Source organism: Eurytemora carolleeae, unplaced genomic scaffold (assembly GCF_000591075.1).
Source record: "Eurytemora carolleeae unplaced genomic scaffold, Eaff_2.0 scaffold975, whole genome shotgun sequence".
Classification (NCBI taxonomy): domain Eukaryota; kingdom Metazoa; phylum Arthropoda; class Copepoda; order Calanoida; family Temoridae; genus Eurytemora; species Eurytemora carolleeae.
Window position 1 is genome coordinate 30,064 of NW_019396863.1, and position 27,223 is coordinate 57,286.

The window sequence follows — 27,223 nt, forward strand, 5'->3', positions numbered from 1 at the left end:
GAGAAGTACATCTTTATTTACTTAGAATACTGAGTTTAAATTAAGGCAAATCAATGAAGAAATAATAATACTAACTAAAGATCACAGTTTAATAGAACAATTTAATATTTTATAAACAAGCAAATGTCAGGATAAGCTTGAAAAAATAATCAAACTTGTTTAATTTATGTTAAATGGAGTGATACAGCTCTTGTTTTTTTTATAATGCACGCACAATGAAAAAATAAATCAATAAGTATGTTTTTTTTTAACAATACTGAAATGGGGAATGCAATAGCAATCATAAAATGAATCAAGTGTAATGGAGAGTCATCTGAAATATGTATGCTCGCCTAATCAATACTAAAAGTATTCAAATAAAAAAGGATTACTGAGAAAGATATCTTTTAAACTTTTATCTAAAAATGTTTTAGGAATCTAAAATACATTCGGTAAATGGTTTAAGATCGCTTTTAAACTGATGCAGGAAAATGGCGGACAACGGCCATCTTGTTTTTCCCCCCAAAAAACATGTGACCAGATTTCTACAGACGAGTAAACATTATCCACATTTTACTTGTTCTTCATAGAAACATGAACTTCAAAGAGTCGCGTTCTACGTTACGTCACTTCAGTTTTTAAATACTAAGGATCCCGGCGTAGATGTCCCTCTTCATCTTCCTCCTCTTCCTCCAGACAGATATCATCCGTCTTCTTACCAGGGTCAGTCAAATACAGACCTACACAATAATATATCAATTATACGGTAATAGCGAAAAAATTGTCGTATTCGCTCTTTTTGTCGCTGAGGATTTTTACATTTGATTTTTAACGTAAAACTGATCTTACTCCTCCCAAAAAATGGACTTATTTTCAGAGAAATACAGAGATACAAATTACAGAATACATTTATAATTTATAGAAAAATCAGACGACAATCATTAATTGGCTGTACACCGTACAGTGTACAGAGAAATATTGATTCATTAATCAATCAGTTCAATAATTTTTTTGTGGGGTTTTATAAATAAAAAAAAAGGTTTCAGGGACTAAATTTCACACGATATAAAATCAAGATTTAAAACAGAGTAAAACTTTTCTAGGCACAAATTGCTCCATCCAATAATTTCGCCTAACTTACGTTTTGAATTGTTATTGTGTTCATGATAGAATTGTAGAATAACGACATTAACCTACAAGCGAACGATGGAGTCGGCGTGATGTTGGTTAGCAGAAGGCAATGTGCTCTCGGTGGTTATGCAAAACTCAAGAGGTAATATATTGTCCCATCTATCAACTTCCTATTTAGTTGCCTCAAACTCTAGTTTTCTAATTTCAATATCTTTGATATTTCAAACTTTGACTTTTTGATCAAGCAGAATTCACAGTTCACAATATTAAAGGTAGTATAACCCAGGTGGATGATAGTTCTCTACCTGTGTGCTCAGTTAGCTGTACTGTACACTTACAACTGTCTACTAATATAGATATACTATAAGTTAGGCCAGAATCTCCTTATAATAAACAAATATGCAGTACGCTCTCGGTATAGTTTATGGCCTATAAAATTAGTAAATGATTAGCGTACATCATCACTCTATACACTATAACCTCGTTGGTATAACCTCAAGTTGCAAAAGTAAAGGATTAGCGTACATCATCCCTCTATACACTATGACCTCCTTGGTATAACCTCAAGTTGCAAAAGTAAAAGATTAGAAATTAGATTTTGATGCGAGTATTTCTTTTGAGAATTATTGTAAATTAACATATCCGTTAAAATCTCTGATTACCTGAGTATTTACTAGGAACCTCTACACGAAAGGAGAGGAATATCATTAGCCTGAAATTAAAGGATAAATTTCAGATGTACGTTTTCCTAATTTAATTACTTTATTCATCAGTCAAGGATTCTTTTATCAGTCAAGGATTCTTTGATTAGTCAAGGATTCTATGATCAGTCAAGGATTCTTTGATCAGTCAAGGATTCTTTAATAAGTCAAGGATTCTATGATCAGTCAAGGATTCTTTGATTAGTCAAGGATTCTATGATCAGTCTAGGATTCTATGATCAGTCAAGGATTCTATGATTAGTCAAGGATTCTATGATCAGTCAAGGATTTTATGATCAGTCAAGGATTCTATGATCAGTCAAGGATTCTTTGACCAGTCAAGGATTCTTTGATCAGTCAAGGATTCTATGATCAGTCAAGGATTCTTTGATCAGTCAAGGATTTTATGATCAGTCAAGAATTCTATGACCATTCAAGGATTCTATGATCAGTCAAGGATTATTTGATCAGTCAAGGATTCTATGATCAGTCAAGGATTCTATGATCAGTCAAGGATTCTATGATCAGTCAAGGATTCTATGATCAGTCAAGGATTTTATGATCAGTCAAGAATGCTTTGATCAGCCAAGGATTCTATTATCAGTCAAGGATTCTTAGATCAGTCAAGGATTCTATGATCAGTCAAGAATTTTTTGATCAGTCAAGGATTCTATGATCAGTCAAGGATTCTTTGATCAGTCAAGGATTCTATGATTAGTCAAGGATTCTTTGATCAGTCAAGGATTCTTAAAAAGAGATAAATTCGGTCAACTTCGTTCCTTATCTCGGCTTAATAAATCCGCAAACAAATTATGATAAGAAACCGCAACGAAAAACAATCAATCTTCAGGTACATCTATATCTATAGGTTTACAAGGTACTGTTATGTTAATCGGGCATAGCACACTATAAAGTACGTGTCAAACTGTCACTAGAAATTACTTCAACGGTCCATTCAACAAAACAAGATTGTAACATTTCTCACCGGGCATAAAGGAATTAAGTTTTTGCCAATTTTCAAATCCCTTCATTATTGGAATCTGAAATTTTAAACCTTTGATATTTCAAACTTAGTTCATTTGATCTAACAGAATTCGTAGTTTGAAATATCAAAAGTCTACGATTTGGGGTTTCAAAGATATAGTGATTAACAAAATTTGATTTTATGGCAAAAACTCAATTCCTTTGCCTATTAAAAGAATGGTTAACTGTATTAATTTCTAACTAATCATTAATGTCGTCGTTGTAATTACAAGTTTATAAAACTTACCCGTACAATGGATAAGACCAGGTACAAAGAGGACCAACGAAGAAACCTAGAATTTCAAGGATTGACAATCCAGAAAATATAAAAAAGGTGAACAAACCTTAAAGGTAAATCCCCTTACGGTTTAATTTTCAAATTTCTTCAATTTGATTTTTATTAATATAAATAACTAAAAAAATCGTTGATTTAACAGAATAGATTTTTTGAAAGCTCTGATTTTCTAATTCCTAAATCTGTGCAACCTTTGATATTTCAAACTTAGATTATTTTCTCTAACATAATTCATAGTTTGAAATATCTGAGGTTTACGACTTTGGAATGCAGACATATTGGGATTAGAAAGTCAGAGTTTGTGGCAAATGCTCAATTCCGCTATTTTCTTAAATAAAGTAAAGTCATTCATCATTCAATTTTTTTCAAAGTCTAAATCTGTCGAATTTTTATCAACGTACAGTATACAGTATACAGTATACACTTCTGAAGAACGGTATAGAAATAAAGCTAAGCAATGTAACGAAATGATAAAGTAAACCCTGTTTATTATATTTGTTTATAGCTGTATCCCACCTAATGGACCGAACTGTAACCAGAATGAGATGGAGAAGAGAATAGAAAGTGCTCCGGCTACCAGGAGAATAGAGAATACTGAACAATGTTGGAATCCGAACCAGCAGCGAGAGTCTGAAAGTAAGTGTTCTGTTTTATTATATATTTCTTTGTCATAGTCAACAATAGATTCAGAAAGATTTAAAATTCTTCTCTTTTAAAGTATGCATTAACATTTAAAACATTATGAATTATATGCTGTAGGAGCTTACAGGGAATTATACACAAACTATATATACAGGTTTACTTAAAGAGAGCGTTCACGAAAAATGAAAGAGTGTAAAGTGTAAAGAGACTATAAACGTAATTTCCTCCATGCAAAAATGGTCCTTGAAAGCTTTGCCAGATCGAGTAAAAATTAGATATCCATGTCTTTGTTTCTTTAAACTCTTTGTCTGCGAAAGTAATTTGCACATTTCCTGCAATGGAGAAACTGACTGAAAAACGACAATATCTTCCACATTTTTGATCGGGTTTCAAGGGTTCCGTTGAAAATCGGGCATTGTCATCTTTTCATACTGGGTCACTTGAAAAAACTTCACTATTTAATCAATCTTTCTCTTGAAAGAAATTTTTAAAAACGTTTCCCTGTAACCTGGAAAAACCCCCAACTGTTGAGATTAAACTACAGGGTGCCCCAAAAAACATGGGAATTCAGTGAAGAATTCGATATCGTTTTTGTTAAGAATTAGCATTGTGTTACCTAATTTCAAAAGCCATAATATTATTATGTCTGCTAGAGTTTATTTTATGAAAAGAGTAAAAGACTGTAAAGATCTGTCTATAATGAAGATAGATGATAGATGAACAGTGAAGACAGACAAGTTTACTCTGTTTGTATACTGTAATTTTCTTGTTTTACTAAGTACAACCGTATGCAGTCAAAACATAAACAAACAAAATGTGAACATAGCAGACGAATCTCTTACAGATTGCAGCTTTCTCAGTAGGTATCACTGTACTAAATCAAAGAATTATTTAAAAAGACGATATCGAGTTCGTCACGGAATTCCCATGTTTATTGGGACACCCTGTAGCATTTCAAATTGTTTGATAAAAAAACTGAACTGTTTAAATATATTAATGTTAATAAAAGAATATTTGGTTCGATTTCCTTTTGACATATTTTTTTATGTTGATACTCTTTTTCTTACATTTTTTGTTCAATTTAATGTTAAGATAAAATGTATTTTTGGCGTTTTTACTTCTTTGGTCACCAATATCTTTTGTTTTTCCAATATTTTATTCATAACCAAATGTCATCGTTTTATATGAAAGGGAAAGGTAGAGTACGTATTATTCTACTTGCAGAATTTTAATAATTCCCTTGTGTTGGGACAAAACTTATAGACACGACATATCGTAGATACGACATGTTATAAGACATAAAAATATTTTTGTAAATTTAGTTCCGTAATATCTTCAAAACAAATGTGTGCGGTATATTAAAAGGTAAAAAAACTATTTCATCGAAAATAATTTTAAGTAGCAAATTAGAGGCAACATTTATGTTAAAAAAAAATAAAAAAATAAAAATAACTTATATTAGTAATTATCGTATTTAAAAAGGGTAGATGGGTCTTCAATTGCTGAATACAATCCATTTGTCATTTTTTCGATATCTTGTAAATTATTTGATTTAATACCAAAACAAATAGATTTTTGATGGTGTAACAAAAAAAATGATTTTTTGCTTTTCATTAATTTTCTGAAGAATTTTTCCAATTTTAACGTTTCTGAACTCAGTGTTTCAACACGGATATTTTTACCTTATTTTCTGGATTCCTTTAGTGATTTAATTTTACCAAAAAAAAAGCAAATATCTGAATGAGTTTGAGAATAAAATAGTCTCAAATCTTCGTTTATATCTTGGTATCAAAAAATCTAGAAATGGTGCAGGGTGAATAAGAACATTTTTATAAAAAAAATTCCCAAATTCACCCTTCTTAAGTCCTTAACAAACAAGTCCTGCTTTTCAAAACTTACATTCACGAGATGTGTTTCTCTGAAACCAAGGAGTATGGAATAGAAGGGAGATACAACTGACGCAGCCCGCCTTAGAATTTAGAATAGGTTATTGTATACGCGGTAATTGTACATCAGACAAATATTTCTGATACAAATGGAGTACCGTCTGCAAATCGTGTATAATGAATAATCATATGGTAGGGCGGGCCGCGTCACTTGTATCTCCCTTCTATTTTATACTTCTTACCTGCCAACCTGTTTCTCGAGTCAATAATATGGCCACAAGCCAGTACTGCTCCAGGATGTATTATCAAGAATTGAAGAAAATAATACAAAAATCCAACCTGGAATACAAGGTTGCAGAAATTTGTGAATTATTATTATGAATTCAATTTTGAAGCAATGCTTTAACCTAACAACAGCCAGACTTTTACTATAATGATGTTAATTCAAAAAAAGAGTGTTTCTTTTCCTGAATCTAATCAATAATTTGAAGAAATTTTGACATTTTCTCTATTGTTTCTATAGCTAGAAATGCGCAGGCACCCATAAATAAACAGTTTACATTGGATATTAGACCTGATAGGGTATCTTTGTGAATTGAAAATTTTGAAAAACTAGAATAGAATAAGTATACCTGGGCTGGTACAAATTTATCTTCTACTAGAGCCCCCCAGGCAAATATTGCTCCATATTCACTCTCAATAATACTAAAAATAATTTTAATATAATTCATCCCTGTATTGTTCAAATCAGCCTCCAAAAATCTAAACCCTCCTATCATCTAATCCTGGCATTTATTATGTCCTCTCATCCATTCTTTTTATCCAACTTCCTTAATTCAATCCACTCATCCTGGGCAACCCTCAACAAATCTACGCTTTCTGTAGGTTCTGCAGTACATTGACCGTTTAGTAGAGAGTGGGGCCCGTGTTCTAATCCTGAATCCTAATCCTCTAGTTGTCGTATTCCTCCCCGAGTATAATTAACCCTATTCCCGCTGGGGGGGGGGGTCAATTTGACCCCCCCCCCTGTAGTTTTTTCTACATAACTCAAAAAGTATTGGTCTGAGGCTGTTGAAAATTTCTGACTTTTCTTACATACCCAAAGCCCTCCCTTTAGGCCTAAAACCGGGCTTTAATACTAACTGCCTGAGTCCTCAGGCACACTGCCTGAATGACTGCTTTTGCCTGTAGCAAACTAAATCTTTGTTTTGACCCACTTTCACTTGTCAGATTTTGATAAAATTTAGCTTTTTGGAAAGCCTATGACATAAGGAAACGGATTGCACAAGTTTTGCGAAAAAAAAATTGCAATTTTTTTGCAAAAAACCTGTCAAAGGAAATTTGCACATTTTTAGTTTTTCTTGATTAAAAATCAGGTTATTTAAAATTTTGCAAAAATTTTTGCATATTTGAAATGGCATGGTCAAGGGCTTTTCAAAAATGTATAATTTGTCATTTTTTGGACAAATTTTTTTTTGCAAACATTTTTACTATAAAACTGGATTTTGCGCTAAAAAATTCAATGTTTTTGCAGATTCTAAAAGTAGAGCACAAGAGCTTTCTAATGATGTATCATTTGTCATATTTGGACATAAAACATGGGATTTAGAGGGGGGGGGGGTCAAATTGACCCCAGCGTATCCTGGTTTTCAAGTACCCCAGCGGGGATAGGGTTAATCCACATACCATACTCCTGGAACACATCTAATCATATAATCCTTGTATACTTCCCACATTATAATCCTCCCATATTGGCACAACTTAAAACCTATAATACTCGTCAACTTCCCACATTATAATCCTCCCATATTGGCACAACTTTAATCCTATAATACTCGTCAACTCCTCACATTATAATCCTCCCATATTGGCACAACTTAAATCCTATAATACTCGTCAACTTCCCACATTATAATCCTCCCATATTGGCACAACTTTAATCCTATAATACTCGTCAACTTCCCACATTATAATCCTCCCATATTGGCAAAACTTTAATCCTATAATCCTGAAATCCTTTCAAAAATCTTATTAATCAATCTATCAGACCTTAACTTCAACTTTAAAAGCAAAAAAGAATAACTAAAAATAACGATATAAATTAGCAAACATTTGTCATTTGTAAATTTTAAAAAGAGATAAGTATTTGGTAAACAAAAGTTCCTTGTTCTGTTTTTACCTTCCGACCACCCAGGGTCCAACTGCTAAATATACTGGGTAAAGGGTGAAGAAGTAGAAGCATAGTCTAGAGCTAGGAATACAACTGTTGTTTGTCAAATTATAATGTCACAGTTTTTCTTACTTTTCCATTTATCTTGACAAAAATAAAGTTAAAATTTCAAGCAACAATTTCCTGGAAACATAGAGAAGTTTTCTGAAAAGGCAGGATTTGATTAACGAGGTGACAAGTTTGCTGAGAAGTGAGGGCAACCTCCTGGGACCGGGCAAACAAACTTCTTTATATAACTTAACACTTGGTTTAATTACATGAAAAGAAAAACAATTCTCTTGAATTATGAAACAACCCCAGTTGTGAATTCTTTAATAAATGTTAATTAAAATATTTTGACAAAAAAAGAAGGAAAATAAAATGCTAAATATACATTTAAAATTCAAAAGGATAAAAAATCTGATTAGAAGGTTGAAACTGAAAGATTATCGTTTGTCCAGTTCCTTTGAATGAACAGATTTGAGATGAGACGAACCAGAGGTAGGCTGGTTACTGCTCCAAGGGCGGAGAGGACGAACAGAACCTGGAACAGGGTGGAGAAGGACGAATTGAGAACAAGGTTGGAGAAAAACCTGGAGAACCTCCTAGTTTCAGTTTTATCTGAACGTTGATCATACATTTATCCAAACTCAAATAAAGGTTTTAAAGTTCGCCACTTAGTTTGTCAGACCATTTTTCCAACAATGTGCGGAGGGAAGGATATTAGTAGGGGTTTATATTTACTTTAAAACTATTTTTGCCCCCAAGGTGTTAGGAATTTTTACGCGGTGCAAAAAATTTTCTTTTATTTTATTCACTTATTCAATTGGGGGAAATAACTGAAATTTTGGGTAAAAGTATTGATGGAAAAACTTGCAAGCTGATGTCAAATTTTTAATTATTTATCCACAGACCATCGAAATCATCCCCCCCCGTGTGGGAGGGGGGTATTTAAAATTTATATACCCCTGGATATAAAAGGACTTGTTAAATTGTGCAAACACTGATAAAATATAACAATTTATCATCACTTGGAACATTAAGAGAGAAAATCTTATCTTCCACACTTACACAAATATCTCTAGGCTGGGGAAACATTACTCCAACACTTTAAAGGACTTTTTTCAAGTGACTTTCCATTAGAACGAGTGGCATGTCCGATTTACAACGATATCCTACAATTCTCTTTATATAATCAACAATGCGGTAGGTTTTGCCATTTTTTTAATCTTATAAAAAGTAACCAATTCTGACAAATTCATTGTCTCTGCAGGATAAATTAGCATGTCACTTCTAAATAGAAATGATAAAGGAATTGACTCTTTGCAACCCAATGTCGCAAACTATGAATTCTGTTAGATCAAATACTTTAAGTTTGAAATATCAAAGGTTTACACCATTGGGCTGCAAAGAAAATTTGAGTTTGTGCGTGGCTAAGACTCAATTCCTTTTCAGTCACAGCCACAGCCACACCACTCTAAAAATAAAAAGTCACCTGAAATTACGTCTACAGTCCCTTTAAAAGAAGATAACTTTATTAAAAAAGTATATTCCTAGTGTAAACGAGTGTTGGACAACTTCAGTTCGATTTCTAGCATCCGTTACAGTCACTGTTAATCTATGAAGTCCAGTCCTAAACATATATAGGGACTGTAAGCGTAATTTCAAGTGACCCTACAAGCAATGAGGAGAATGTCCGATTTACAAGGGTACAGTGCACTGCGTACAGTCTGAACTCTACGCAGTGTACAGAAGAATTTACAGCTGATCATACAAGCGGATTTAGATAAGTTTAAACAAGGTTATAATACAAGGAAAGTTATTACAGAGTGTACGCATCTTTTGTACTGCAGTGTACTGTCTCTGAGCGGTAACGTAAACACAAGACGGATGTCGAAGCCTGACATGGGATCCATCTTTCACATAAAAAATCAATGAAATGTTTTAGATAATAGGAAACTATTATGTGAATTATCAAAATTTAATGCTTTTAACCTCCTCGGATACTAAACGAACACTGATTTATCTATTCTTGTTTACAAATTCCGCCCAGAGAAAACTGGTTTCAATATGTACGCAGAGTATACGCAACTGCAATTAACTTTCCTTGCGATATAACCTTGCGTTTAAATATACATCTCTGTACTCAACGAACACAAAAAGGTTTTAAGGGTACCAATGTAAATCGGGCATTCGCCTCTTTGCACGGAGGGTCACTTGAAATTACGCTCACAGTCCCTTTAAGTGTCTTCTAACAAAGAAGTTCTTGCCGTAAAAACTCAAAATTTCTAATCCCTATAGCTTTGCAACCTTATGATGTAAACCTTTGATATTTCAATCATAAACTATTTGATCTAAAAGATTTCATAGTTTGAAATATCTAAGGTCTACGACATATGCATTGGGCTGAATAGATAAAGAGATTAAAGAGTCTGAGTTTGCGGTAAGGACTTAATTCTTTTTGAAGTGTCTATATAGCATTTTATATCATCAATCCATGAAACAATTTGTATGGTAATAGATACTACAATCAGGGGCGGCGCACATAGAAATTTGTCAAAGGGGGGGGGGGTAAATTCCCCTTGTGTACGCCTCTGACTACAATGTTTTTATGTGTTCTTGACTCTATAAATAGTATGTCATGTATGATGTATATTGAATATCTTTGTTCTAAAAATGTAAAATATCTATTGTTGATTTAAATACTGTTATTACATGTACTCCCAAGATTAAAAATAAAATCGTTGTAAAATTTAACCCCCCGTAATATTTTTTACATATATCTTATACACAAAGCAGCGTCAGAATATGTGTGTAATGTTACCTATAGACAATGTTGTTATTAGTTTTGGATCGTTTTTTATTATCTTTTATTATCTATTAATAAACTGGTTTTGTTTCGATGCTTGTCTAAATTTTCTGTCATAGTCAAAATTTGGCATAATGTAAGAAAATAGGGAAAAAAAACGAACCACGGTATGTACATTTAACTTAAAGAGAGATGTAACAAAAATTAACGTTTTAATTACATTTGTTCCTCTAGTTAAAGGGCAACGCACTAGTCCCAAAAACACCCACAATGTAAGAATAAATCAGAAATTATATTTATACTTATAGTTTTCAGGGTTCCATTTAGAGGAGTAAAGGGGACCATCTTCAACCTATAGAACAGGAGTTTTAATAATTATTTTCAAATCACTTCAAAATTAACGTAAAATTATAACTAAATAAGGTGGTGAAGGTAAAGGTATCTCTTATACTCCTTATGCTAACAGATATTTTGAAAAAAGTTGTATAAAAAAGTGTGATATAAATATTTTAATAATAATCAAAATATGTAATACTAGGCTTCGCAACAAGTTTGTAAGAAACAATTCTAGCTTTTAAATGTTGTTTTTAACCCGCGATGTAAATTGTAAAAAAAAGAATTTCGAGAGTTTTGACATTTTTTTTAGGTAAAATTATTTAATTAGAAACGACAATAACTCTTCTCTCGGTGTCGCCACTAAAAAATTAGAGCCCAATTGGTTCAGGCGTTTCTCAGTTACAAACAAAAAGGCAAATAAATATTTAACAAAACTCTCCTGTTGGGCTTGAGACGGTGTTTCTTCGTTTATCTGAGTTAACACTAATCAAAAACATTCATATTTAAAAAAGAAAATGAATTGTGAAATTTCTTTTGGCAACCCCGCAAAATTTTTTACAATCTAAGGAAGTATTCGCAAAATGCAGGTCAACATTTATAAAAGGGGGTTGTAACAGGGTGGAATTTTTTTCAAATTTTTTTTAATCCGCAAGTTTTCAATGGGGAATTGAGATATGTGGAGAGAAGAGAGGAGGGGGTGGGGAGTCCACCCTTCCCTCACAAACTTTAATTAAAAGAGAAAATTCAATATATTTTTAATGTAAATTGACTCATAATGAATAAGAATGTCCCTGTTTTAATTCTAGCGTCTGAAAATACAAGAACTCGAACAGAATTAAACATTTCTGGATTTAAACTTAGTTCCTTTGAATCCAGCAGAAACTCCGAATTCTAAAAATATTTAACAAAGTTTATATTAGTTTATTAATCTCAATATATCTTGAACAATTCAGTTTTATTGCCAGTATATTTTGATAGGGAAGCGTCAGCTTATAGTTATTACTTTGTTCAGCTTTGGAAATATTTTACAGCCACGGTTACGGGGTCTGAACAAGTAATTTCAAGAAGTTTTTTCTTTTATTTTTTTAATTTTTATTTAAGTCATTCTTTAAAAATACTTCTTGTTTTGATAAGCATATGCAACGGAAAAAATATAACCCTTTCAATTAATTTTCAAGGTAAATATTGGGAAAGAAATTGGGCATTGATTAAATTCACATTTGGATTATTTGACAGAAAAATTACCCATTATTTTTTTACCTTTGAATGTGTTAGAACAAATGGCCATTGATATTTTTCACCTTTGGTTTCAGATCAAATAGCCATTGATGAAATTTACCTTTGAAATAGCTAATTACAATCTGGCCAAATGATTTAATTTAACTTGTGACATATTTAGCAGGACAGCTGGCCATTTGAGTTAATCAATCATTGGAATAGTAAAATCCTTAACTATGGCCATTGATTGAATTTACCTTTGGAATAGTTGGAAGTATTATACTGGCAATTGATTGAATTTACCTTTGGAATAGCTGGAAGTACAACTGGACATTGATTAAATCTACCTTTGGAATAGTTGGAATTACAACTGGACATTGATTGAATTTACCTTTGGAATAGTTGGAAGTACTATACTGGCCATTGATTGAATCTACCTTTGGAATAGTTGGAAGTACAACTGGCCATTGATTGAATCTACCTTTGGAATAGTTGGAAGTATTATACTGGCAATTGATTGAATCTACCTTTGGAATAGTTGGAAGTATTATACTGGCAATTGATTTAATCTACCTTTGGAATAGTTGGAAGTACTATACTGGCCTTTGATTGAATCTACCTTTGGAAAAGTTGGAAGTACAACTGGCCATTGATTGAATTTACCTTTGGAATAGTTGGAAGTACAACTGGCCATTGATTGAATTTACCTTTGGAATAGTTGGAATTACAACTGGCCATTGATTGAATCTACCTTTGGAATAGTTGGAAGTACAACTGGCCATTGATTGAATCTACCTTTGGAATAGTTGGAAGTACAACTGGCCATTGATTGAATCTAAGATCGGTAAATGAAATGAATCCTTGATCGACAGCTAGCAAACGGTAACCTCGATTACTTTTCCAATCAACCAATTCTACAGGAACATTTTCTTTCAAAAACTTTCCAGGGGAATTTTTCTTTAATTAAAGAGACTGTAAGCGTAATTTCAAGCAACCTTACATTTTTAAGAGGAGAATACCCGATTCACAACGATACCCTTTAAACCGTTGACTGACTTGATATCGTTGAACACTTTCTTTGCAAGCTGTTTTAAATTTAAGTGAAGTATGTTTTACTAACTAAAAGTGGCAGAATATAAGTATTCACATTTCAATTTTTGATAATTACGTTGGACACATGATATTCTAGAGTTTCCAGGAATAAATGTGAGCTCATCCACCTTGAGGTCACACAGTACACACTAGCGTACACTCTAATTTAACACAGCATTTAAGAGATACATGCACTGAGATCTCTGTCCTCAATAATCGGTCAAAGGTTTAAAGGGAACGTTGAAATCGGGAATATCCCTCTTTAAAAAAAGGGTCACATTTAGGGTTTCCAGCGAATGAAACGTTTCGCGAAAAAATGCGAAAATTTTCGGTCGCATTTCGCAAACTTTTTCGCGAAAATAAATGAAGCGAAAACGAAGTGAAATTTTGCGCAATTTTGTATCGTGAAAATTTTGCGAAAATATTTTCGCATTATTATTTTCGCGAAATTTTCGCATTATTTTTATCGCGAAATCTTCGCATTTTTTTCGCGAAACAGATTGAAGCGAAATTTCGCGGAAAAAGCGAGAAAACAAAATTTCGTGAATAATGCTTGATTTTCGCGAAACGTTTTTTCCTTTTCGCTGGAAACCCTAGTCACAATTACAGTCCCTCTACTCTGTTTAATTTATTTTACAAAGAGACGATTAATTTAATCGTGTTGTAATCTTGGGTTGGAAATTGATCAAGGTGATATATATTTGACAACTGTGATTGTCCTGCTGAAGGAATAATATTTAAATCTATAATCTAATCCTCAGATGCAAAACAACTTCAAACTTTATGTTAAATTTAGGAATGTCGAATATAGTTTCTCTCCGCTATTGTGCACTTTCACTGAGCAAACATACATAAGTTAAAGTGATGAGCAAATATTTTATAATTCTTGAAGCAGAATCTATTAAGGAAAGTGCTTCTCAAACTTTTTAGTATTTACAATGCTCCTAAATGTAAATATAGGAAAATTTGAGAAAAGCAGGACCAATTTCATAATTATCGAAAATAAAATGTGAACTTTAAGACCGTACCTAACATGACATAATTTTATCTCATACGCATAAAAGTATAAATTAAAACCAAAAGTTTACGATTCTTAGGTTAATGCCATACATAGATTTGTATCTAAAAAATAAGCTAAAAAATGTTCACGCAATACATACTTTGCTTGTCTGTTTGTTTGTTTGTATTCAATAAACGTCAAAACGGCTAAACCGGTCCACCCAAAGACATTTGTAGAACCTCACATACCCAGGGATGGTCAGAATTTAAGAAATTTGCCTTTAAAAAGTTGTCACCGTTGGGCGAGAAGCACTCTGGAAGCGTGGCACGTATAAAATCTAATAAATGATTTTACGTCTATTTTACAAACTACACATAACAGTAAAAATAACATACATTTTATCAAAAATGTTGGTTAGTTGGTCAATTACTCCCCTGGCTAAAGCAAAACGACCAATTGTAAAAGAAAAGAAAGTTTTTTTTCTGCAATTTGCAATCAATCAGTCCCATAACTTACTAAGTAGAGAGATCCTCTCAATCACTCTTCTGGAAATGGTTTTATGGTAAAATGGGGAAAAGTTCTTAAAGCTTGGAACAGTTAAGAATAAAAACTCTTTTTATATCTAATGTAATTCTTTTGTTTCCATTTGAATACAGTGGTAGGCGATTATATCAATACGACAAAGACGACTTTTTTATTAAAGTTTCGATTATTAACAAGCTTTTTTTTAAATAAAAGTTTACAACAATCAAAGAGAAGCTTTTTAAATTGTAAGCTTCTCTTGACTTCTATGTTTATGTGTACCAATGCTGCTTAACAGCTTGATTTAAATCAAAATTGAAATAGAAAGTCGTCTTCATTGTAATAATATAATCGACTACCGGTCACTGTAGCATAACAAATATTTTTAAATATGAACTTATATTGACATTTTAAAAATGGAAAAAGTAGTTAAGGTATAGGGTTGCATTGCATGTTCAGTTCATTGTCTATAGTCCAATTTTTCAAGGGCAGCTCATTGAAAAAAAAAGAAATTAGACCGCCAACTTTCATATGTAGTTCAGTTGCTGGTGAGGTTTGAAAAAAAATGTCAAGAAAGCTCTGAAAAATTTTAAAAATATTTTTTTTGTTTTAGACAAATATGTGACACATGTTTTACTCTATGAATAATTTTTTTTTGGCAAAAAATTACTTAAAATTCCTTAAAAGCAAACAAATTTCAAGGTGATAATGTCAAGAAATAAGAGTGGTAGGGCAGTATCTTACTCATTAGAAGTACTTTGAATCATTTGTAGTGGACTTTAAATAATTAAACTGTACATATTGATTCATTGATAATTTTCATTGCACTTTGTTTCATTTGCAGTACATTTTAAATCATACGCAGTACACTTTGATCATAAGCAGAAAGCTTAAAATCATTTGAAGTACACTGTGTATCATAAGCTGTACAATTTAAATCATTTTTTTGCACTTTAAAAATTTGCAGTACACTTTGATTCATAAGTAGTACCTTTTCGTAATAAACAGTAAGCTTAAAATCATTTGCAGTACACTTTGAAACATTTGTAGTACACTTTCATCCATTTGCATCACACTTTTAATCATTTGCATTACACTGATTAATTTGCAGTACACTTACAATCCTTTGCAATACTCTTAAAATCATGTACAGTACACCGAGGTTAAGAGCTGTGCAGCATTGTGCACCTGGCTAAAGTTATGTTTAACTTCAAAAGAAAACTTTGAAAGAGCTTTTCTCCAGAAGTTTGGAAACCAAGCTTAGTCTAATAAACTGTTGAATCTTAAAGTTTAAAATTTCCATATTGCACAACTTAATATTCAGCTTTCTATCATAAAACTAACTTGATAGTGATCTAACTTGTTTAAACCTATTAAAATGGGTAAAAAACATTCTATATATTTGCCCACCAAAATATATTCATGGATTCGGTGTAAAAGAGATATATAACATGATACATATCTGAAAATGCAGTTTTAACCCAGTTTTATAAATGAATGATCAATTTAGAATTTGTCTATTTTACTGAGGATTACCAGCAAGTTTAGATAAATGAAAAAGAACAGACGAATGCAACATGTAATTGAAAAATGTTGATTTAGCACAACTTTTGCAACTTTGCAAGTTTAAAAATTTTATTCAGTGTTTTCCTTGTTTCTTTGTTTTTTGAGGGCAAAAGTTTTGATTGTAATTGCGCTAAGCTTCAATAGTGAGCACTGCAAGCGAATACCATATCCGGTACATGATCCGGCACAACATGTACTGTATATGCATTCCCTCCTACTGTCCAGTCTGTACTACCTAGTATAGAGTCAACCCAGCACGGTTTAGGCAACAAATGTAGTCTGGGAAGATGACAGCCTGGTAAAGGTACACAAGTTTCAACTCCTTTACAAATTTAATCTGTTGAGTAGACTGTATGAAGAGCTGAATACCCAGACCACTTTTACCTCAACTGTTATGCATAACGAGAATATACAATTGTAAAATATTAACATAAATGCATATAGTTTACTCCCCCCCCCCCACATACTAGAAAGATAGATAAATTAGATTTCAATTTGTGAAAATGTCAAGTCCTAGTTCTAGATTGTCTCCTCCGTGCAGTGAATACATGGTATGCATTCTAAACACAATATCTCCATTAGCTGGAAAACTAGGGATTCTAATTTTTGCAAAAAGTTTCAAGAACTTTAAATTTTCTGTATTATAAACATTAATTGGTTCAATGCACAGAAGAAAATAAGTTTTCCATATATTTAACGGGGCTGCCGTTCTAATTCCAAGTAACTTCCATTTATAAAGCCTAGTCACAAAGGTATCCTTCAAACCTATATCTGGCCAATAAAGTGTTTAATTCTTACAATTTTCTCCATTTCAATTCTGGACGAAAAATATTCAGTTACCCGTTGTGAATCATTTAAGACACTATATAAATATTATCACTTGAAATTACATTTTTTTGAGAATGTTATGGACCAGTGCATAAAAAAAGCATAAAAGCGACATCTAAAGAGAGTAATTTTTACTATAGATATGATCTTGAATATTTGAAATAATTGAGAATAATATCCATGTATGGAGTTTATTCCTAAAGAATGCTAGATCATGAAGATGTCCACACAGATACACTAGACCTTCAGATACAGTATCCAACAGAAACTACAAATAACAACAATAATAAGAAAAGATAGTGGCCAAAAAATATTGTTACATCCTCAGCGTTTATACTAGACGTCAAGTTCCTTCAGATGTTTTCCATTCTTGCATTTTTGGGAAAACATAAAAGTACAACATTGATGGTTTTTAAACCCTTTTGAAAAACCTTTTACCGAAAAGCATCTAGTTAACCGAAATTTCGAACTCAAATAAGTGTCTATGGGAAAAAAAAGGATTTTAAAGGATAATTATTAAAGAAAATATAAACCCCTGATTTCATTTGAAACCATTAATTACACATTAAGTTTAAAATAATAAAAAAATTTATTCATGTTACTCCGGACGACTATAGAATTTTAAAAAATGTATACAAAATAGGTTCTTTTGTTAATTGGCATTATTAATTTCTATTTGGTTTTCTTAACCGAATATTTGAGAAAATATAACAAAAAAAATTGTGATCCTCATTTTTGACTTTTAAAGAATTTTTTTCTTTTAAACTATGCAGAAAAATACCCCTGAAGCTATTAGAAATATTTAATTATACACTCAAAAGAAAGTTAAACCTTGAACAGAAATAAAAAGAATATAAAATTAATTTGGAATTAAATCAGATTAGTTTCTGAGTTGAATTGAAGTGTAAATATTACAATTATACAACTAAATGGAAAAGTTGAATTGACTCTCTTTAACTCCAGGTTCTAAACTTGAGAAGGATTTATATTTTTCAAAAGAAAGAAACTATTTATTTAGATTTTTAGCTTAAAAGAAGTTTAGGCTTTTCCAGTTTATTTAGACCAAAATCAACATCATATCGTTTTCTAAAAAGGAATTGAGCCTTTGCCACAAACTCTGATTCCTAATTTATATACATTTGCAACCTTATTTCAAAGTATGTATCCTGTTAGATCAAATAATCTAAGTTTGAAATATCACGGGTTTACACCATCAGGTTGCAAAGTTACAAGAGTTAGAAAATTTGAAATTGTGGCAAAGACTCAATTCCTTTATATTTAAATAAAATCGAGTGATGAAAAAATTACCAAAGTGGCCTTAAAAATCATTTTCAAAATCAAATCAAAAGGACCAAAAGTTGGCCCCCTCTCTATAATTATTCCCTTATTTTTCCAGGTGGGATGAACCCCCTTTACCCCCCCCCCTATTTATTAACTAATGTGTATAGAATGGTCCCTGATTAGGTTTTGTTCAGATTCAGGGATATCTCCAACAAAGTTAAACGGATATCTTAGTCCTACAGGATATGTTTCATCAGCCAGGTACTTATATATATATATTTATATATTTGATCATCTAATTATTGATTAATATTGCTATATTTGATCAGCTTCTTATTGATATATATTGCTATAATTGATTAGCTACTTATTGATATATATTACTATATTTAATCAGCTTCTTATTGATATATATTTCTATATTTGATCAGCTTCTTATTGATATATATTCCTTTATTAGATCAGCTTCTTATAGATATATATTGATATATTTGATTAGCTACTTGATATATATTGATATATTTGATCAGCTACTTGATACATATTGGTATATTTGATCAACTTCTTATTTATATATATTGCTATATTTGATCAACTTGTCATTAGTATATATTGCTATATTTGATCAGCTACTTGATATATATTGATATGTTTGATCAGCTTCTTATTGATATATATTGCTATATTTGATCAGCTACTTGATATATATTGCTATATTTGATCAGCTTCTTATAGATATATATTGCTACAATTGATTGGCTACTTATTGATATATATTGCTTTATTTGATCAGCTTCTTATTGATATAAATATTGCTTTATTTGATTAGCTACTTATTGATTTATATTGCTATATTTGATCAGCTTCTTATTGATATATATTGAATTTATTTGATCAGCTCCTTAATAAATATTAATAAATTTGATCAACTTCTTATTGATATATATTGCTATATTTGATCAGCTACTTAATATATATTGATAAATTTGATCAACTTCTTATTGTACCTTGCGGACAACCATAAAATGAGAAAAAGTTATAACAGTTTTGTATCTAGCTATTTTTTTTGACAAAAGGAATGGAGTTTTTGCCTCAAACTCTAATTTTCTTATCTTTAGATAAGCCGTAAATAAAGCCCAACGACAGCTAAGACCCGAGCCGTATTTTCCCGAATTTATTAAATCGCGGGCTCTGGTAAAAAAGATAAAATATTCTATTTTCCGTTGAAAATGTAAAGCTGGTTTATACTGAAACTAAAGTTAGAAGAAAATATTCTCCTTTCACTGGAAACCAACAGATGCCAACAAAACCTTGCAAGAACATTTAATTTAATCCTTCCTTCTGAATTATATCTTTTGTACCCTTCTGACCTAAATAATTTGAAGACTAATAAAACATTGAACAGAATTATAGAAGAGAAATTAAGGGCCTGTTGACACTTAAGTATGCCGAGTCCAATAGCGCCTAATCCAATCAGGGTTCAGTCATGTGTTTGGTGTCTATTCTGAACCAATAGAAATTGTATGGTGGTAACATCTATCTTTCTATCTAGCTCATTATCCAATTAGAGATAAGAATCCTTATATCGGCGCTATAACAGTAAATGTAAATATTTACTTCTACAGGAACTATAGTGTTGAAGGTTGTTACATGATTCAAGTAACCCCCCCCCTTTAAGGAGTTCGATCCACGATTTACATTTAAACCTTAGTCTCGACGAACGGGAGATAAAATCAAATCAGTCTGTTAGGGATGTCCTACTATCCACCCCCAGACTTGATTTGTATAGCTTGTACCATTTTAAAAATATCTGAAAATTGATAATTATTAATTGTGGGTTATAAAACTGACATACAGATTAAAGCAACAATGTCAAGGAAGGAAATAAACAGAATTTATCTCTTTTTAGGATAAATACAACAATATCTTTTTCATTCTTACTTAGCACTATAGTTTCAGTGGAAGTAAATATTTCCATTTACTGATAGCGCCGATTGAAGGATTCATAACTCTAATTGGATAATGAGATAGATAGAAAGATAGACGTAACCGCCATACTATTTATATTGGTGCAGAATAGACACCAAACACATGACTAAACCCTGATTAGATCAGGCGCCAATGGACTCGGCATACAGATAACTTATCATTTTCTCCATTAAAATTGCTTCATTTCAGACATTTTTGTTCATGAAAACCTTTTGGAGTAAAATCCTCCTAACATGATTGCTTTCAATGATAGATTTGATGTGGTAACATGGATGGCCTATTTAATTTTGAATAACTGAAAAATTATTCATATATTTTGCAGAAAGTCTGTTCTGTAAGAAATGTAGAACAAATGATGTTTGCCAACCATTAAGAATATTATATTCAACCCAATGTTGAGAATTTAAAAAGTTGGATGAACCCAAAAACTGGGAATAAGTTGTACATGCATAAAGATAAAACAATCATTTTCCCTCTTAACATTAGTATCCAGAGCTGAAAACTTTAGAATGGTGGATATCGAGATTAATGCGTGATCCTCTCTTTTTCTTAATATCGAGACTAATCTAATCTTGTACTTGTATCCTGAAAAGTGTATAAAATTCAACCAATCAGAGTGGCATATATAAAGTCGATAAAATTGAAATTTTGCGCGCCATTTAAGATTATTTACAGAAATGGGAGGGACTCTCTAATTTAGAAAAACCGGTTTTTGATTTTTCTCTACTATATCCAAGAAAGAACGGTTTAAGAAGAAAATCAAGTGTGTCCATTGGATACTCAGATTAAGTAATCGGGATTAAGGGTATCTCATTCTAAAGTTTTCAGTTCAGAGCTGAAAACTTTAGAATAAGATATCCTTAATCCCGATCTGTTAATAAATCTGGAGATTAATATCAAGAGGAGAACAAGCCATATTTAATCTGGAGATTAATAAAAAGAGGAGATCAAGCAATGATATTGATATCCACCATTCTAAAGTTTTCAGCTCTGGTCATATAAACAATCAAACCAACGCATTTCATATATTCTTAAAATACAAAAGATGTCTTATCAATCTGATGTACGTTCTATATTTATTTATTTTGGAATAAAAAGGACTAAAATTCCTTTATTTACCTTAATGCCAGTACTGTTTTTTATTGAAAGAAACAAAAAAAACGTATTTTCTTTTTTGAGATTTAAAACAAGTATCCTGATTTCCTGTTTCAAGTGTAGCATCTATCCCAACAAAATTGTACTGCTGGTTACGTATCCTACAATATACATCAAGATTAAATACTGTATTCACAGTTAATTACATTGTATGTTTATATTTACAATGAACATATAGAAACATTTATGTTTATATATACAATGTACAAATAGAAACATTGTATGTTTATATTTACAATGTACAAATAGAAACATTGTATGATTATATTTACAATGTACAAATAGAAGCATTGTATGCTTATATTTACAATGAACATATAGAAACATTTATGTTTATATATACAATGTACAAATAGAAACATTGTATGATTATATTTACAATGTACAAATAGAAACATTGTATGTTTATATTTACAATGAACATATAGAAACATTTATGTTTATATATACAATGTACAAATAGAAGCATTGTATGTTTATATTTACAATGTACAAATAGAAGCATTGTATGTTTATATTTACAGGGTGGCCAAAAAATCCGTACAAAAATCCGTACATTTTCAGAAGAAATCCGTACAATCTTACAATTTTCGAAAAAAAATCCGTACATTCCGTACAATTTTCAAAAAAAAATCCGTACAATCCGTACATTTTTTGGAAAAAATCCGTACATTTAAAAAAATCCGTACAATTTTCGAAAAAATCCGTACAATCAGTACAATTTTCGAAAAAAATCCCTGCAATCCGTACATTTAAGAAAAATAAAAGCATTTTTGAAAATATTATTCAACACAATTCCTGGTAGTAAAAACTACGGTAGGTATATGAATGCTTGGATGAGAACCCGGAAATAATAAAAAAAATAAGATCAACTGAAAAAACTCAACTTAAACTCAATTTCAAAATACATTTATCTTTGCAACCTGAAAACCTTTAGTTTTTGAAACGAAGCCTAATTAATCTGGCAGAATTCACAGCTTATAATAACAAAAGTCTACCACATAAGGTTGCAAAGATATAAAAGTTAAACATTACTATTAAACACTAGAGAGCTGGAGAACTAGAGAACTAGAGAACTAGAGAACTAGAGAACTAGAGAACAAGATAACTTAGAACTAGAGAAATAGGTGACTAGAGAACTAGAGAACTAGAGAACTAGAGAGCTAGAGAACTAGAGAGCTAGAGAACTAGAGAGCTAGAGAACTAGAGAGCTAGAGAACTAGAGAGCTAGAGAACTAAAGAGCTAGATAACTAGATAACTAGAGAGCTAGATAACTAGATAACTAGATAACTAGATAACTAGATAACTAGAGAACTAGAGAACTAGAGAACTAGAGAACTAGAGAAGAAGAGAACTAGAAAACTAGAAAACTAGAAAACTAGAAAACTAGAGAACTAGAGAACTAGATAATAGAGAACAAGAGAACAAGAGAACTAGAGAACTAGAGAACTAGAGAACTAGAGAACTAGAGAACTAGAGAATAGAGAAAAGAGAACTAGAGAACCAGAGAACCAGAGAACCAGAGAACCAGAGAACCAGAAAACCAGAGAACTAGAGAACTAGATAATACAGAACAAGAGAACTAGAGAACCAGAGAACCAGAGAACCAGAGAACCAGAGAACTAAAGAGCGTTGATTCTAATTTTTAAAACTGTTTAGATATTAAAAATAGCGTGGTACAGGGGTTGCACACTCAATTAAAAGAAAGTTAATATTAAACTAAAAATGAAAAGATTTACAGATAAACGGAGGAAACTTGAGAGAATGTTCTCAGATCTGTTAAAGAGACAGATAGATAGATAGATAAACAGACAGACAGATAGATAGACAGATGAATAGACAGAGAAACAGATAGACACATACACATATAGATAAACATAGAGACAGATAGGATATATAAACAGATAGATAAAAATATAGATAAACTGACATGCAAATAGATATACAGATGGATAGACTGCAGATAGCTAGACTGATAGCTAGACTGATAGCTAGACAGATAGATAGACAGATAGATAGACAGATAGCTAGACAGATAAATAGACAGTTAGCTAGACAGATAGACAGATAGATAAACATATTCTCAAATGCACACTTCTAAAACATATTTTCAAATGAACACTTCTGGGATCTTGAAAATTATGAATGAATTTTGATTGTCAATTGAAACGTTAATCAATCTAATATTATTTAGAATGCAGAAAATAAGTTTAACTAACTTCATTTTGACGAGATTTTTTATTTGAAATTTTCATGAAAAACTTGCTGGAATGAGTGAAAATTAAAAAACGGTGTATTTCCAGGATAAAAATCCGTACAATCCGTACAATTTGAAAAAAAATCCGTACAATTTTGGCCACCCTGTATTTACAATGTACACATAGACACATTGTATGTTTATATTAATAATTATTTCCGCGCTGGGCCAACCTTTGCAGTCCTAGTATAGACTGTACCACAAATTGACAGATAACCTGTGCGAACCAAAGATATTTTGAACCTCTTTACAACAAAAATAAGGCTTTGGAAAAAAATATGATAAATAAGACCTCTCTAGCATTAAACGTTATTTGACTCTTAAATGCATAAAAAGGCTCTCATCTTATTTTTTGGGGGGAGGGGGACATCCTGCATATAATGTAAATATTAAACCATTTTACCATTTTAACATTCTTACGGCACTATGTCACTAAAAAAAAAGTTAGTATAAAATTTGAAAAACATAACAATAAGAAAAATGTAAAGATGGATACAGAATCTTTAAAGGTCTGTATGCGCAATTCGCCTAACCAAGAATGACTTAGTTATGTTTATAATTTTGAAATCTATTTAGGAATTTTAATAATTTTAAATAATTATTGTGGTTTCCCTCCATAAGTGATACGCGCAATTATACAACAGGAAAATTATTTAGACTATGAAAGAATAATTTAGTTTTCTTTTTTAACGCCTAAAGTCCCTTTAAAGGGACAGACCGGCTATGTAAGGTAGTTAAACTGAGTAGCAGTGATGTGGACAGATTCTTTAGGATTCATTTGAGACATATAGAACGTGTCCACGATGTATAATCACTGAGTTTGAGCGCAAAGTCGACGTTTAAAATCATGAATTTGGGTGGGTACGTTTACAGAATCGGTTTTTTTAATTATTAAATCTTATAGTAAACTAAATAGATGTTTAGGAACATATTTCTCGAAAGAAATTTGTCAATAAATCAAAGTTAATTATTTCCTTTTTCATTATTAAAATGAATTTCTTATTTTCTATGAATTTTTTCGCAGATTTCTTCAAATTCTTCAAATGTCATTTCTTAACTAAAGAGAGATTATAGAAAGTAATAATTAAATAAGATTACTTATTTTCGATTATAACAGTAAATTTTTATTTTCTCAACCTGTTCCTAAACAACTTATTATTTTACTCTAGAATTTTGTTTAAATTATTTGTCGTTGTTATTTCATAATTAAAAAAAAAAATTCTGAAAACGTTTTCACCCAAAAGTACGATTTTGAACATCGACTTTGCGCTCAAACTCAGGATTTACAGACCTTTAAAAAGTTTTATATGTCTCAAATGAATCCTAAAATACTTGACCACAACACTGCATACTTAGTTTAACTACCTTACATAGCCGGTATGTCCCTTTAAAGCCAACCTCTTTTCATCTCTAAAAGTACAACGATACATGAGAAGATTCATTAGACCTTTTCCTTGTATTTCTTATTCTTGGTTCAATAGGACGGAAGAATAAACATATCAAATATCAAGATATATTATACTATCTCACACTCTTTCATACAATTGTTAAAAACAAGCAATACTAGGACTAGGGCCGTAACCCTTATATAACCTTTTTACTGTCAACAAGAATGGGTTCACACCATTTGCTAATGGTGGATGTTAAAGTCTATGTATATGTATTTATTAGTTCAATCAATACATTCCTGAAAATGTTTTGATTATTTGAATGCTGACTAAGTATTAAGGTGGAAATCCACAATGAATGTATATTCAGTTGAAATTTCAATATGAATAGTCTGTTTCAACAAATAACGATCAGAACAAAATTATTAAACATCATATTTTCAATTGGCAATTTTTATTGTGTAATTTATTTTAAGCTAAACCATCATAAATTGTCATTTTTTATTTTGTGTTTGAGAATAAATACTATAACTATAACTTAAAGAGACTGTCAATGTTTATTGATGTGAGAGTAAATTTACTTTATTTATGCATGAATCGGTTGTAAATGCGAAATGTTCGTCATCTTCTTTTTTTGGTTCAAAAAGTTAGAAAAAAGCGGATTTTTTATTATTACAGCTTAGGACGAATTAATGGGATTTTACAATTCACTACAGTTTCAGTAGAAGTAAATATTTCCATTTACTGTTATAGCGCCGATTGAAGGATTCATAACTCTAATTGGATAATGAGATAGATAGAAAGATATATGTTACCGCCATACAATCTCTAATGGTTCAGTGTCCGAATTTAATGAATTTGAGTGGCTTAAATTCATTAAATACGCCAAAAACCGGTTTTAATTGACCGCTGGCCTAAATCTTGAAAAAGTTAATACAAATTTAAGTGGAACCAACCATATTTGAGCCGCCGCTTAAATTTAAACCGCAGCTGAAATTCTTTAAATTCGGCCTCAGAATAGACAACACACACATGACTGAACCCTGATTGGATTAGGTGCTAATGGACTCGGCATACAGAAGTGAATTACAGGAATGAAAAACAAATTCTATCCCATTTTTTATCATGTTATGGTTTAAAAACTATTGTTATGAATCACTTTAAAAAACAAAAACAATTTAAAGAACAATTTTAAGTTTTCTGTGAATGAAGATTGGAAACATTAGGTTTTAACTACGAAATAAAATTTTCTAATACCTTTATCTTTGCAACCTAGTAAACCTTTGATATTTCAAGCTACTATTTAAGCTTATAGAAGATATAGTTTGGAAATATCAAAACCCTACGACATCAGGTTGCAAAGATGCATGGATTGATATATTGTTGCAGAAACTCATTTCTTTCAAGAATTGTAAAAATCCATTTGTCTCCAGCGAAATAAACTTGTAACAATAATATAAACTTGTAACAATAATATAAACTTGTAACAATAATATAAACTTGTAACAATAATATAAACTTGTAACAATAATATAAACTTGTAAAATAACTCTTCAGCCATGCACAAAACCTCACCAAAATTAACTTTAAAATAAGCCCAGCACATTTTCTAGTTCATTTTCATTTTCTTAATATAACTTATTTTATGGAACATCTGGCCACGATTCAAATAATAATATCAAAAACAATTTTAGAATAATAGGCTTTTGAGGCGCTTCGCGCCCATCTTCTATTTCAACTTTAACTGTGGCTTTATCTGTGAGCATCTTCTCTTTGTACAGTATAAAACAAAACCAAAAAAAGTTTGCCCATTTCATAATAATTTTCGCTCATTTTCAAAATTTTGCAAAAAAAATTTTTAACACAAATTTTCAAAATTTTGTCACTTTTAATAACGTTACCAGTCACTTGGATG

At 31.3% G+C, this 27,223-nt stretch overlaps 2 protein-coding genes across 2 annotated transcripts in view; both read right to left on the bottom strand.

Moving 5' to 3' along the window:
• Nucleotides 1–17,501, bottom strand: LOC111709505 (transmembrane protein 62-like). Its single transcript, XM_023483188.1, has 16 exons — nt 17,435–17,501; nt 16,923–16,969; nt 13,025–13,143; nt 11,803–11,902; nt 11,451–11,494; nt 10,978–11,027; nt 9,420–9,499; nt 8,331–8,487; nt 8,011–8,091; nt 7,837–7,908; nt 6,290–6,362; nt 5,900–5,996; nt 3,646–3,759; nt 3,082–3,127; nt 1,773–1,822; nt 1–719 (listed from the first exon to the last, which is right to left on the bottom strand). Exons 2-16 carry the CDS (start codon nt 16,966–16,968, stop codon nt 625–627), a joined length of 1,224 nt encoding a protein of 407 aa, XP_023338956.1. The 5' UTR covers nt 16,969; nt 17,435–17,501; the 3' UTR covers nt 1–624.
• The window catches only part of LOC111709500 (transmembrane protein 62-like), a 20,618-nt gene continuing 10,877 nt past the window's right edge, over nt 17,483–27,223 (bottom strand). Inside the window, exons 7-9 of the mRNA XM_023483182.1 lie at nt 21,711–21,763; nt 18,694–18,754; nt 17,483–17,588 (exon numbers count right to left, since the gene is read on the bottom strand). Of these exons, the coding sequence (XP_023338950.1) occupies nt 17,483–17,588; nt 18,694–18,754; nt 21,711–21,763 (220 nt within the window). The remainder of the gene's footprint in view (nt 17,589–18,693; nt 18,755–21,710; nt 21,764–27,223) is intronic.